The 13,100-nt window shown below is 35.0% G+C and overlaps 1 protein-coding gene across 4 annotated transcripts; it reads left to right on the top strand.

Moving 5' to 3' along the window:
* The first annotated feature begins 790 nt into the window (after window positions 1-790).
* Window positions 791-8,735, top strand: LOC121267986 (regulator of MON1-CCZ1 complex). 4 transcript variants are annotated; one of them, XM_041172078.1, is made up of 12 exons: window positions 791-958; window positions 2,521-2,709; window positions 2,873-3,132; window positions 3,407-3,560; window positions 4,227-4,336; window positions 4,680-4,767; window positions 5,229-5,564; window positions 5,654-5,728; window positions 6,032-6,660; window positions 7,193-7,301; window positions 7,402-7,581; window positions 8,169-8,735. In XM_041172078.1, the coding sequence occupies exons 1-12, from the start codon at window positions 944-946 to the stop codon at window positions 8,343-8,345; spliced, it is 2,322 nt and encodes a 773-aa protein (XP_041028012.1). In that variant the 5' UTR covers window positions 791-943; the 3' UTR covers window positions 8,346-8,735. The 4 variants fall into 4 exon arrangements, with proteins under 4 accessions (XP_041028012.1, XP_041028013.1, XP_041028014.1 ...); XM_041172079.1 differs by having other exon boundaries at window positions 796-958; window positions 2,537-2,709; XM_041172080.1 differs by having other exon boundaries at window positions 802-958; window positions 2,444-2,709.
* The last annotated feature ends 4,365 nt before the right edge of the window (window positions 8,736-13,100 follow it).

Genomic DNA, 13,100 nt, shown 5'->3' with positions numbered 1-13,100 from the left:
TGTTTATATATTTATTTTCACGTGCTACAATGAAGAGTCATGAGCATTCAAAACCAATTCAATGGTCAAATTAATTAAGACAGTTCATCTCTTTGTTATGAATAATGCTAGTTATACTTTTAGGGTGAGTAGGTTTTGCGTATTTTCAAAATGAGATTTATTATTAAAAATAAATAAATTTTATAATATTTATCAATTATTTTCAAATGAAGTGCATAAGGCTTGTGCATCTTAAGATTATAAATATCATTTATCCTTTATTAAATGCCAGCGAGTTAGCCTGCCTCTTCGATCAAAGTTTAAGTGATTTTATTTGTCTACTATTTGAATGGACAGATACTAAAAATAAACTATATCAACGAATATGATTAGACACGATAAATTAAGCTTATTTATAGAGGAATAATGATATGTACAAGTCTAAAATATACACGATTTTTATAAGATGTAGGTCTCACAAGAAAAATGAATTTTTCACACTTTTTCATGATAAAATCTAATTTTTTATAAAAAAATTACGTGAGATTTGTGCATTTGAGGTTTTGTATATATAATTTCTCTTTATAGAAATGATATTTTGGACCTTGGGCCGTCTTGGCTGCTGAGCTGGTAGTGAAAACCAAACTTGGGCCAAACAGAAAAGGCCCCACTAGAATGGATCATTCCGTTGTAAGAAATTACGAGCAATGGACCGGAATCTGTCGAAGCAAAATGGGCCCACGCACTAAGAGCGAGAATGGTAGTTCGTCCAGCTCGAGCCATTTGAGCGCCTGCGGCTAGCAAGAAGACTGTTAGGTACCTCTTCCCAGGAAAGAAAGAGAGGATAAAAAATATAATATATAAAAAGGAAAAAAAAAAAGAAAAAAGAAAGGAAGGTCGTGAGCAAAGCGGTGATTACGCTCGGTTTGTGAGCTGCGTGTCCGCACCGACTCCGGAAATCCCAATGTCAATTCACGAGGTATTTTTCTGCCTTTCACAAATCATACTCGAAATAATTTCTGGTCGACGATCACTTCCATAGCAGGGCAAAGCATAGGAAATTTTGTTTAGATTAATCTTTTAGTTAGTGTTTTATTACTATGTTTAGCGATTTCCGTTTAAGATTTCTGCCAACTGTTGTTGAGATTCAAGAAGTACTCTAAAATGTCTAACGAGATAATTTCACATGCAAATGCCATTGGTAGTCCGTCCCTGAAAAATAATTTGTTTACGAAGCATGATTAGTGCATTTTGAGCATTCCTTGCTTCTTTATTCAGGTTTATATAAGATAAAGATCCCGCAGAGACGACATTTAATGTTTGTGTAGAAAATATATCGTAGCAAATGTGGTACAAGTAGAATGAATGTCGCATTCTCACATAAGCTGCCATGTCGAAATTTTTTATGTATACGCTATTATGACAAACAGATGATGCGAGATGGCGTAAACGATTAGTATTTCCCTGCATGAAAAAGGAATATCAGTAAAATCTTTGTTAAACTAACATGTAAAAAGGTTCACAGCATGTTTTCTATAATTAATGCATTTTATTGAAGAGCTTAAAGGGATATAACCCAACTACTATGGAAGTATACAAAAGGAAACATCCAACTATCAAGAAGAAAAAGAGCAAAAGTCTTTAAAGTCTAGAGAACTAGTAGGAAAAAAAAGGCAATGCATGTTACGTCCAACTAATAGTTTCTGTGCTTATTTTTTGTTTTTTAAATTTCAGAAACACTATAAACTATTTACCTAGAGCTGCTTTATGTAAGTGTCTGGAATCTGCTTGAGGTATTAGTGCAAGATATTTCCTATTGATAGACTAAAGACTATGGAAGCTGTGCTGTGGCTAAGGTGCCAGAAGTTGAGCGAGATGTGTTTGAAAGAATCTCTTACACTAAAGAGTCACATTCAGAAAACGAAATTGTATTGGTGCCATTTGGATAGTGAGTTGAGATGAGATGAGTTGAGATGAAAGTTGAATAAAATATTATTAGAATATTATTTTTTAATATTATTTTTGTTTTGAGATTTGAAAAAGTTTAATTGTTTATTATATTTTGTGTGTGAATTTAAAAAAGTTGTAATGATGAGATGAGATGAAACACTTATTGCATCCAAATGGGAAATGTTGAAAGAAAGAAAAAAATTGTAACATGAGTAAAAAGGGCCTTCCTGCGCTTTTCTTGTAGAAAAATTGACTTTTCCTTTTTCCCTACTTGAATAGCTGCAGGGAAAGGTTTAACTGTGTAATCTGTTCTCGTCACTATATTGCGATGTATATTGAATGCCGCCAGCACCATGTGTAAACATTGGAGGCAGTGGTTGGAAGCATGCAGAAAGGAAGTGTTTCATTCATCAACTACAAAATAGAATGTATTATTGTTTTCTCTAAGGCGTTATGCTCCTTCTCATCCCTTATTATGATGTTCCATTGATGTGGTTTTTTCTATTCCTTACAGTGTACTTTGAGAGTATAAATTTAGTTAGTTAAAGATTGTTCGCTCCAGTACTTGCCATAATTTGCCATCTTCTCAAGGTCAAAAGGTGGCCAGGGGAGATGTCTGGGAAAGCATCAAGTTCACAGTCTAGTGTTGGTTTGAGTGGACCTGGTGGCCTGTCACATGTTTATATCCAATATCCACCCCTACAATGCAACATTTCTGGATCAAGGGGGTTATTCTATGATGATGGAAATAAGTTACTACTCTCCCCAACTCTCGATCAGGTAATAAGAAGAACTCAAATGAAGTGCTCCTGTACTTGCATCTGAAAGATTTGGCCTTTTTTGAATCACATTCAAATAATTCCAACAGATTTTAATTTTGTGCTCCTATTCAAAGGATATGGGTCTTATTTGATTTTTCTCACCATTTCTCTTTTTATAATAGGTCTTCTCATGGAAAACTATGCCATTTTCTCCTCTTGTTGCCCCTACCTCTGATACGATAAGTGAGGGGCCCATCTTATCTATCCGGTATTCTTTAGACGCGAAGTTTATTGCAATCCAACGGTCTAATCGCGAGATACAGTTTTGGCATAGAGAAACTGGGGAAACTTTTAGCCAGAGGTGCAGATCAGAGTCAGAGAGTATTCTGGGTTTTTTTTGGACAGATTGTCCATTATGTGATATTGTATTTGTAAAGACCAGGTAAGGGAAGTTTTGATATGCTTTGTGTGAATGGTGAAGAATGAAGGCATTACCTTGAACTGATTAACTATCATTGTTATCATTATGAATTTGATACTGATTGACATCACTGCATGGTTTCTCTCCATCTCCACCTTGCCCACCCTCTGTTTATATTCCGGCATTTTTATTTTCATTTGTTTTTTCCCCCGTGGGGGGGCCGGGGGAGCTATATTTTTCAACTAAATTTGGATTTTTTTTCTCTTTTGTCTTACTGAGTGGAGTAATATTACAGTGGGCTGGACTTGTTTGCATACAATTCTGAATCAAAATCGCTTCATTTGGTGGAGACAAGGAAATTGAATGTCTGCTGGTATGTTTACACCCATGAAAGTCGCTTGGTTCTTCTTGCTTCTGGAATGCAGTGCAAGACCTTCAACGGATTTCAGGTATGTGTTACCTTTGCCAATTTTAGCTTACAATGCCTTTGGTCCTTGCCAATGTATGTTTTATTTGATAGGCTGGATTGGTGTATTGGAAAAATGGACTAGGAAACTGGTTTCAAAAACCTCCAGTCGCGCTGATATATGCAGTTTAGATATGGTTCTGAAACCGACTTTATGATTTTGTTTAGAAGCAGAAGTTGAAGAAGAACTCTTCATTATTTCATTTCCATAGGATCTTAAACCGTCCATCCAAAATGTCTTACTCTTATTCTGCTCCAAAACTGAGATTAGTTGGGGAATCCTTGAATCATCCTCTATAGACGTGTCTCCTTCAAAGCAATGCATATGATCATTTCAATGTGCAACATTTAGGTTATCATTCTCATCTGGTATTGTGATGTTAGTTTAGGGCTTGGTATTTCATCTTCTTTCACTACCTTAAGATGGATACTTGCATGGGCAGCTCTTTTTTTTTTCCAAGTAGCTGTGTTATACTTGTAAATCATACTTCTATAAAGCAAAATACGATAATGGTAAGACCGCTTGCACATTTAAATAAAAATGGTGCAACCATGTGCATGCAAATCTTAATCAATGAACACTTGGTCGACCAACTTCTTTTACCTGAATCTTCTATCATCTGACATGGTTAACATTTCTTCTACTTAGCTTTCATCTGCGGGGATTATTCGTTTGCCAAGATTCGAGATGGCAATGGCTAAACCTGAGGCTAACAGCAAGCCTGTCCTAGCTGCTGAAGATATCTATATTATTACGGTGTAGGTGCCAGTTGTTTTGTTTCTCTTGCAAATATATCTAATTTGTTAGTCATTAAGGTGCATCCTAGTGGTCTTTGGGCGGGCTTGAGATGAACTGTAGACTCAGACATCCTGGGCTCAATTCCGCACTAGGATTTTCCACGGATTACTTGATACACTGTTTTCATGGGTGAGGTCATGTGTCCAGGGTTTACTCTCCAAGGGTTGGTCTAAAGGGCCCTGCCTTGGTGAGGTTCCACAGTGTGTGTGTGTGTGTGTGTATATATATATATATATATATATATATATATATATATATTTCTAGTGTTCCCAAGCATTTAATTTTTTTTGGCACTGTTCACAGCTATGGTAGAATATACTGCTTGCAAGTTGATAGGGTTGCAATGCTCCTCCACTCATATAGGTTTTACCGTGATGCTGTTGTACAACAGGTAAGTTTTTGCATCAAATTCTTTCTTTTCCAATGCATTGATTCACTTAAAAAATATGCTGGTGGCAGAGATACAGAAAAGCTTTTTTCCAGTTCCTGAAGGATAGAGGTGGATATACAGGAGTGTATTGTGTATTGTATAACAGGAATAGACATGTGGTTGGAATCTCAAGAATAACTTCCAACCTGCTCTCAATAAAGTGAAATTAAATGGACAATAACTGCTTCCACTTTTGAGGAAATTACCTCTACTTAAATATATGTTGAAAGTTCTTTATTTTTAATCATTTTTTCGTCCCAGAATATGCTGCCTGCCCATTAAGTCTCTAGCTTGAAGGACAAATTGTTATTTCCTGTTATTTTGGATTACACATTTATCTGTCTTCTGGACCACAAATGATTTTGTAACTTGACATCAGTCTTACTGTTGACTATTTACAAATTGATGTTGATTATCTACAGGGTTCTTTGCCTATTTATTCAAGCCGGATTGCTGTGAGTGTGGTCGATAATGTGCTGCTTGTTCACCAAGTTGATGCAAAGGTCATTATACTGTATGACATATTTGCAGATTCTCGGGCACCCATATCTGCCCCACTTCCTCTATTGTTGAGGGGTCTCCGCAGATTTAATTCTTCTGCTTCTCGATCTGGTAGGGAAGATAGCGAGAGTTCAGAGGCTAATGTTGTAAGTGGAAATGAAACTGTCACCTATGGAGATGAATGGATTTTTCTTGTTCCCGACCTTATATGTGATGTTGCTAGCAAGTGTCTGTGGAAGATTCATTTAGATTTGGAGGCAAGTTCTCTATTATTATTATTTTTATCATTTATCAATATTAAGATATTCTTCTTGCAATGAATGTCTATTCTTCTTTTTCCTTGCAGGCAATTTCTGCTAGTAGCTCAGAAGTGCCATCAGTACTAGAATTTTTGCAGCGCCGAAAGTTGGAAGCCAATAAGGTAGTATTCTTTATGCTGTTTAGGTATGCTCAGCATTTACCTGGTTGTTTATGGGGACTACGTACAGCAAGTTACAAGTAGTCCATTCCTTCTTCCATAACTAAGAACACATATCTATCATCAGAAATAAAGCCAATTGCCCAACTAAAATGTAGTGATCATCTATGAAGTAATGAAATATGAAATATCTCATTGTCTTGAGTTATAAAAATATCTCAATGCTTTTCAACCCTTGCTCTTCTTTATGTGAAATTACTTAATGAATTAGCAAATGGTCATTCTAGTTCACTTCTGCTGCTTCAGGCTAAACAATTGTGCTTGGCAATGGTATGCACAGTTATTCTAGAACACAGACCTGTGCCCATGGTTGCCAGGGCAATGGATATTTTGGTTACCAATTATTCTCACTCTATCAAAACAGGCAGCTATCTCAAGGGAATAAAATCTGAGAAGACATCACCTTCTACTGTCCCACATGTGAGTAGTCCTATTGCTGTGGCTGAGGCAACTGCAAGTAGAGTAGGTGCACTTGAGAAGTCTGTTAAACATGAATTTGCTGCTGGTGTGGACAGTGAGCTCTTTAATAGATCTTCAACTTTGTTGAGTTCAGACTCTGAGGAGAATGCCAGCGCTGAACCACAAAGGACCAATTCAAGTGATATTCACTTTTTTTATGGTAAAGTGGATGGAGAAAATTTAATGGGTGCCGAAACTTCTAGTACTGATGTTCAGCCGACATCTTTACAACATCAACTTCTTGGACCGAGTAACAATGCATTGAATGCTAATGTGCCTGAGCAGCAGGAGGCTCAACTTACTTCGCCAGCAATTTCACCTGATGAGATGTACAGCTTTGTCTTTGCTCCAATTGAGGAGGAGATGGTGGGAGACCCTTCCTACTTGGTTGCCATCATTATTGAGTTCCTTCACAGGTATGCTGTATTACTGAACTTGGAAGTTGATTCAAGGCTGTAAAAGTAAAGCACGATGGTTCTAGTTTTTCAGTCTAAGCTCTTTATTTTTACTTAAAAACTATAGATTATTCTCCAGTCATCAATCTGGTCAATATGTGCTTGAGGAGCTCATCTTTTACATGGAATTAGTTGATCATTACAAAAGGGCTGATGCTGCTCTGTGATAGCTAGTTGTGAGAGCCACTCCCTGCGTTATGATGGCCTCATCCATGCCCAAATTGTACAAATGTGTGTAATAAGCATGATTAGAACTCCCATCAATGGTCTAGTTTGTGACTCAGATGGTACAAAAGTGCAGAATTTATTGCAAAAAGGCTCGTGATTCTTTTCTGGACCAGGCTGAAAATAAAATCAAGCCTAAAAGTGATAATATGGCGGCGATATCACTAAACATTTAAACACGTGCATACAATTGTTATAATGTAGTCATGCTTTATTTTTCTATTCTTGTCCCATGTCCATGAATTCTTATCTGTATCTACTTTTGCAGTGCTAATTCAGAAAAGGTTAAAGTGCATCCAAATCTTTATGTTTTAACCATACAACTGCTAGCCCGCAACGAGCGATATGCAGAACTTGGACTGTATGTCATAAACAAGGTCTCGGCATTGCTTCTATCTATGAGTGTGTGGTTGAAAGATTGTCTATGCCTTGTTTATGTGGGATTTGATGTTAACAGAGAGAGTTGTTTTGTCACAGATTGTTGAACCTTCTAAAGAAGTTGCATTGCAACTCCTGGAGTCTGGTCGTCAGAATATCCAAACAAGGAAGTTGGGTCTGGATATGCTAAGGCAGCTTTCTTTACATCATGATTATGTATTGTTTTTAGTGCAAGATGGTTATTATCTTGAAGCTTTACGTTATTCACGGAAGTATAAGGTATTACCTATTTTGTCAATCTCATTATAAAATAATGGGAAAACAAAGTACTATTTCACGTTTCTTTTTTCTTACATGACATAAATGTTTCTCAATAGCTGGTTTTGTCTTCTGTTATTTTTATCAAGCTCTTGCTGTGAATCTGTTTAGAATCTTTTGATAGATAGTATGTGTATGGTAACATGGAGTTAATTACATAGAACTCTCCCTATTTGGAAGCATTAGAAAAGCTAAAAAAGAGTGAGAATATATGGCTTTATTTCCCAATCCCTTTCCCCGACTGTGTTTAAGGTTGATAGAAAGTGCATCTTGCTGTCTTTTCCTGGGATGTGCTATTTGCTGAGTAGATGGTTTTGGTTTTTCTTTTTGAAGTTTTAAGATCAGCAGGACACGTCATCCAAAGGAGGATGGTTGTTGTTATTATAATTTTTTCTGCCAAATCCTTTTCCTGATCGTACTTTCGGTGTATGTCAGTGGAGTTGCTTGTACTTTACAATTTGCTCATTTTTTTTCCATTGTAAACTGTTTATAGTTGGTTGTTTGTCTTCGTGAAGCTTTGGACTTACAAAATTGAGTACAATTTTCAGGTTAATACCGTCCGGCCTTCGTTGTTTCTGGAAGCAGCGTTTGCTTCCAACGACTCACAGCATCTAGCTGCTGTTCTGAGGTTCTTTTCGGATTTTATTCCTGGCTTCCAAAGCACTTCCGATCACAATACCTATTATCGCATTCTCAACAAGATGAACTCGTCCATTGCTGCTTGAAGTCTCTGCCAAACGGTTTAATGTTGGAATTGCTGGTCATTGTTACTCATGAAGTGATTATGTTATCTGCGGATCCCAACACAGGACGAAAGGTAAGTCCTCGTATCAAGTTATTTTTCCATGGACATGACTCGCAGTAAATAAGAGTAATTCCTTGAGAAAGTGACGTAATATGTGGTTGGATTAAGGCAAGTATTTATTTCAACTTCACCACCCTCCAAAGGTCTAAAAAGAGAACATGAAACAGGTTTACTGTGTTTGTCTACACTTTGTAAAGTTGGACATGATGGTCATCGATTATGAATTATAATATTTCCACTGCTTTAGCAATGAATTATAGTATGTAATACAAAAAAAATTAAATAAAAACATGTTGCCTTTACATGACTCCAAATTTTTCGTCGTAAAAAGTAGAGGGGCCAACAATATCTCATATGAACTGTCTCATTTAGTTATGCAGTTCAAATGAGATGAAATGTTTTGTTAAAAGTTGAATAAAATATTGTTATATTATAATTTTTTAATATTATTTTGATTTTGAAATTTGAAAAAGTTGAATTATTTACTATATTTTATGTGGGAGTTTATGAAAATTATAATGATTATATGATAAGAGATAATTTAGTTTTATGTAACCAAACCAGTTTAACTCACATCAAGCCCGTATACAGCCCACTTCATATTCAGGCAAAGCTTATAATTGGACCAACTTCTGTAGGTTCCGGCTGAGTTTTGAGCCGGTCTCAAGCCCACTACAAATAATTTCTTTAGCCGATAGGACCATAAACAACCAAAACCTGAGGTCCTTCGTGATCATGGAACGTACCAAGTCGAATTTGTGTGGCAAATTATCAGCGACTTTAATAGAACATTAATGGCCTATGTTGTAGAAAGTTCCATCCCTTAAATATTTCAAGATATATAATAAATAAATAAAAAATCAGCACGCTGGTTTTGTAATTTACTCCAACTTGAAATCATAACCTTAATATATTATATGTTTCTTGGTTTGAATCCTTAAAAAATTGCGTGAATAACTCATGCGCCTAAAAAAGAGAGCTTAGGAAATTTAGCAACTCTTATTGCGATTGGAATACAGTGGACTCAAGAACCAAAAGTAAAACGTACGGGACTAGATCATCTAAGTAGATAATAAAGCCATAACTTTTTAGACGATAAAATGGGCAACTAAAACTTGACCCAAACAAGACGTATGTGACTATGCGATGAACCAGTCGTTATCACTACCAGTTCACTCTTCGCCTCGAAATCGTCCTTTCCGAAGACAATTTTTCAGTAACTTTTCTTTGGACCTATTCAGGGTACTTGTCGTGGGGCAGTGACAGCATGAGCCTATGTTCATGCCTTGGTTAGAATTTCAAATCAAAGTACAACATGTGGGCTATTTTACGAAACTCCGAGAAGCCTACAATTAACCATTATATATTATGGAATTGCATGCCCAACATCAGTATCAAGGACCCCAACAGCAACAGGTAAAAAAAAAAAAAAGGGGGGGACTTCAATGGTTATTAACTGGAGTAGTTTTCTTTTAGGTAACGATCAGACAGCGTGACAATAATGACACGAGGGCAATTGAGGTAATGCAAGTTGACAGTTTGCCCGCAGAGAGGTAGTGCTCTACCTTGTCCTTTCCTAAGGGAAAATACTATTCTCACAAAAGATTTCTATAGAATTTTTTTTGTTTTTAATTTTTTAATTTATTGATTAAGTAAGTATTTTTAAACGAATGTGTGATTTTTTTTTAATTTTAAAAAAATATCTAAATAGTTTAAAAAATGGTGAAAGAAAAAGTAAAAAAAAAAGTATTTGAGTGTTCGGTATTCTATGTGGACGTGGCAACGTCCTTTCCTAAGACAACGAGGATATCTAGGAAATAGTCCTCAAACATGTACAAGGTCTCATGAGAAACAAAATTATTATGATTATGCTGGGTTTCTTTAACTACTCACGATCTTGTACTTGATTAGGTTGGCGATTTGATTCTTTGGGTGTCTGTCGTCCATTGGGCTTTGCAAGGGGTTTCCATCACCCAGTGCCCACCGATGCATGGCAGTAGTACCATGTAGTATGTTAGTCTTAGGTTTCATTTCTAAACATAATTTATCTCAATTTATTATTATAAATTTTTTAAATTTTAATATAAAATATAATAAATAATTTAATTTTTTTAAATTTTAAAATAATAATAATAATAAATAATATTTTAATAATATTTTATCAACTCAATTCATTTTAATATTTAAATATATTCTTAAATATTAAAAAAAGAGAGCGAAAGAAAGAAAAAAAAAAAAGGACAAAGAAAGTCATGTGTGAAGAAAGCAGTCAGTACAGAAGATGATAAAAACACAGGAGATGGAAAGAGTACTTGCATGTTTAGGACCACTGCATGATCAAGAGTATGCCAGACAGCATCGGTCATCAATTTAAGGCAAGTACTATGGCCCTACCAAACTAACCCTAAGCGCATAAATTCAAACCCCACTCTCTGTCTCTCATCTTCATCATGTGCTGTTTCCCAAACAAGTACGCACCACAACAGCTAGATGCATGCGAACATGAAAGAAATGACAAGGTGCAGATGTTCCATCACCCAAGCACACAGAGAGAGAGAGAGAGAGAGAGTGTGTGTATAAGGTAAAATGGCTCGGAACGAAAGGAGACAGCATCCTTTAATAAAGGGAGAAGTTGAAATTAATGGACAACCGTTATCTAATCTAGTCGTCCAAGAAAAGGTTCTCTTGCCGATGGCATACTTTTTATCTAACCTATGTGATATTAAAGGGTGATATCAGTTATAAGTCTCAAATAAATTAATTTTATGTAAATTTTTTATAAAAACAAATAGGTCCTAATAAAAAATAAGAAACTTTTTATATATTTTTTAAAGTGGGATATTTTTTTTTATAAAAATATTACACAAAATTTATCTATTTAAAAATGATACAGATCATTTTTCTTAACTAAGTTAACAAGGTTATTTTTCTTGCATGTAGCTAGGAAGAAAGTTAACTAGCGGCCGCTTCTTGATTTTTCCATATCATAAACACGAAAGCTTCTTAATATCACTGAAAGAAAAAAGTTTATTTATTGTCGATTATTTATTATGAAAATAATTATTTTTTATTAAAATGAATCATTTTTTATCGTAAATATATTGTTTTTCTTATAATATTTATAATGAAATTCATTCTACTACGAATAACATGATTATTTTTTTTTTAATGATGAACGAGCTATTAAAACTTAGTCAAATAATTACAAGAGTATTTGGATTAGCTTTTGGATTTATTATGAACGCCATTTTTTAATGCCTGGATTAGCTTTTTGGATCATGATTTCATCAAGATATATGGTATTTCATATATGCTATATGGTACTACTGCAACTAGAATTTGCTCCAAAGTTCTTCTTGAATGAATTTTTTTTTTTTTCTTTTTCTTTTGGGTAATTAATACTTAGTCTGCAAGCTGTTGATGGCTATAACTAAAACCCATGAGATTATTCATAATGCAGGGTACCTTTCATGTCAACGTCTTGATATAAAGATATGGACCAAAGCCCAGTGATTGAGGTAAATGTGGGAAACATTATTATTCATGCGTACATCGCTAAGATACAACTACCAAATTCAGATGCTCTGTCTGTGAAGCACTTTTATTGTCATTCTCAATAAACATCTAAAAGTGACGCTCTCTCTCTCTCTCTCTCTCTCTCTCTCTCTGCATTTAGCGTCACAGCTAGGGAGAATCAAACACCGATCAACAGAAATTGCACAGTTAATTAATGCATATGAAAGCATAAATACTACAAGAAAACTATTTATTTGTAGCTAATTAATTCCAGCAAAATAACTATTTACAGCTAAAATGAGTCTGTTTTGATCACAAATAATCTTTTCGTCGCAATTAAATGGCCAAAAAAATCCGTTTTTCTTGTAGTGAAAGAACATAAAAGTCACGGCAAGAAAACTTGGGAGTTTAAGGGCTTATCTGCATTTATCGTAAATGATCATTTTCATCGTAAATAATTTTGTACAAATATTCATTTTTCGTAATGAGTAAGTAATGATCCATTCTGATCAACTAGGTTCAGAGGTTCAATAATTTTTTTTTTTATAAAAGTACAAGTAGTACTCTTTGGTGAAGCGTTTATCTCAATATATAGCTTATTATCACCTGCATGTTTTTTTCCCTTCATAAATAAATATATATATATATATATTTATCTAAATTCTTAATATTTTCTCTCACATGTGAATAAGAGTCTTTTTCAATGAGCTTAATACGTAAAATATGTAAATGAGGTGAAATGTAGTGTTAAGATTTGAAATCAATACCTCTGCTGATATGATACTATATATAATTAACAATAATGCATGATCAGCTTCCCATGTGATTAGTCAGCTTGTTACAGTCTTTATTCTTAAATTTCATGTTAGTATTCCACATTTTGCTGTCTAACCACTAAGATATGCGGAGATTGTAGTACTTCTACTGCATTCTCATCAGCATTGACTCAGAAAGTTTAATCCTTAGCTAGGTAGGACCTCGAGCCCACTAAATTATCATGGCCATTTCATCAATACATAAAAAACAGAAAAATAAAAAAGAAAAGGAAATTAGTAAAGGGACGAAGGATATGACATAAATAAAAGATGCCCCCACCTCCTTAATTCAACATCTGAAAAGGAGCCCTTCTTGTGGTCCAGAAACTCTCTAGTCTCAGACA

This window comes from Juglans microcarpa x Juglans regia, chromosome 5S (assembly GCF_004785595.1).
Source record: "Juglans microcarpa x Juglans regia isolate MS1-56 chromosome 5S, Jm3101_v1.0, whole genome shotgun sequence".
Classification (NCBI taxonomy): Eukaryota; Viridiplantae; Streptophyta; class Magnoliopsida; order Fagales; family Juglandaceae; genus Juglans; species Juglans microcarpa x Juglans regia.
The sequence above is the reverse complement of the archived record's forward strand: the minus strand, read 5'-3'. Positions and strand labels throughout refer to the sequence as shown.

Bases quoted from the DNA above. Each gene is read 5' to 3' on its own strand.
- LOC121267986 (XM_041172078.1), top strand. The intron at 5,565-5,653 runs GCAAGTTCTCTA...TTTTCCTTGCAG, and splicing joins AGATTCATTTAGATTTGGAG to GCAATTTCTGCTAGTAGCTC. The intron at 7,582-8,168 runs GTATTACCTATT...TACAATTTTCAG, and splicing joins GTTATTCACGGAAGTATAAG to GTTAATACCGTCCGGCCTTC.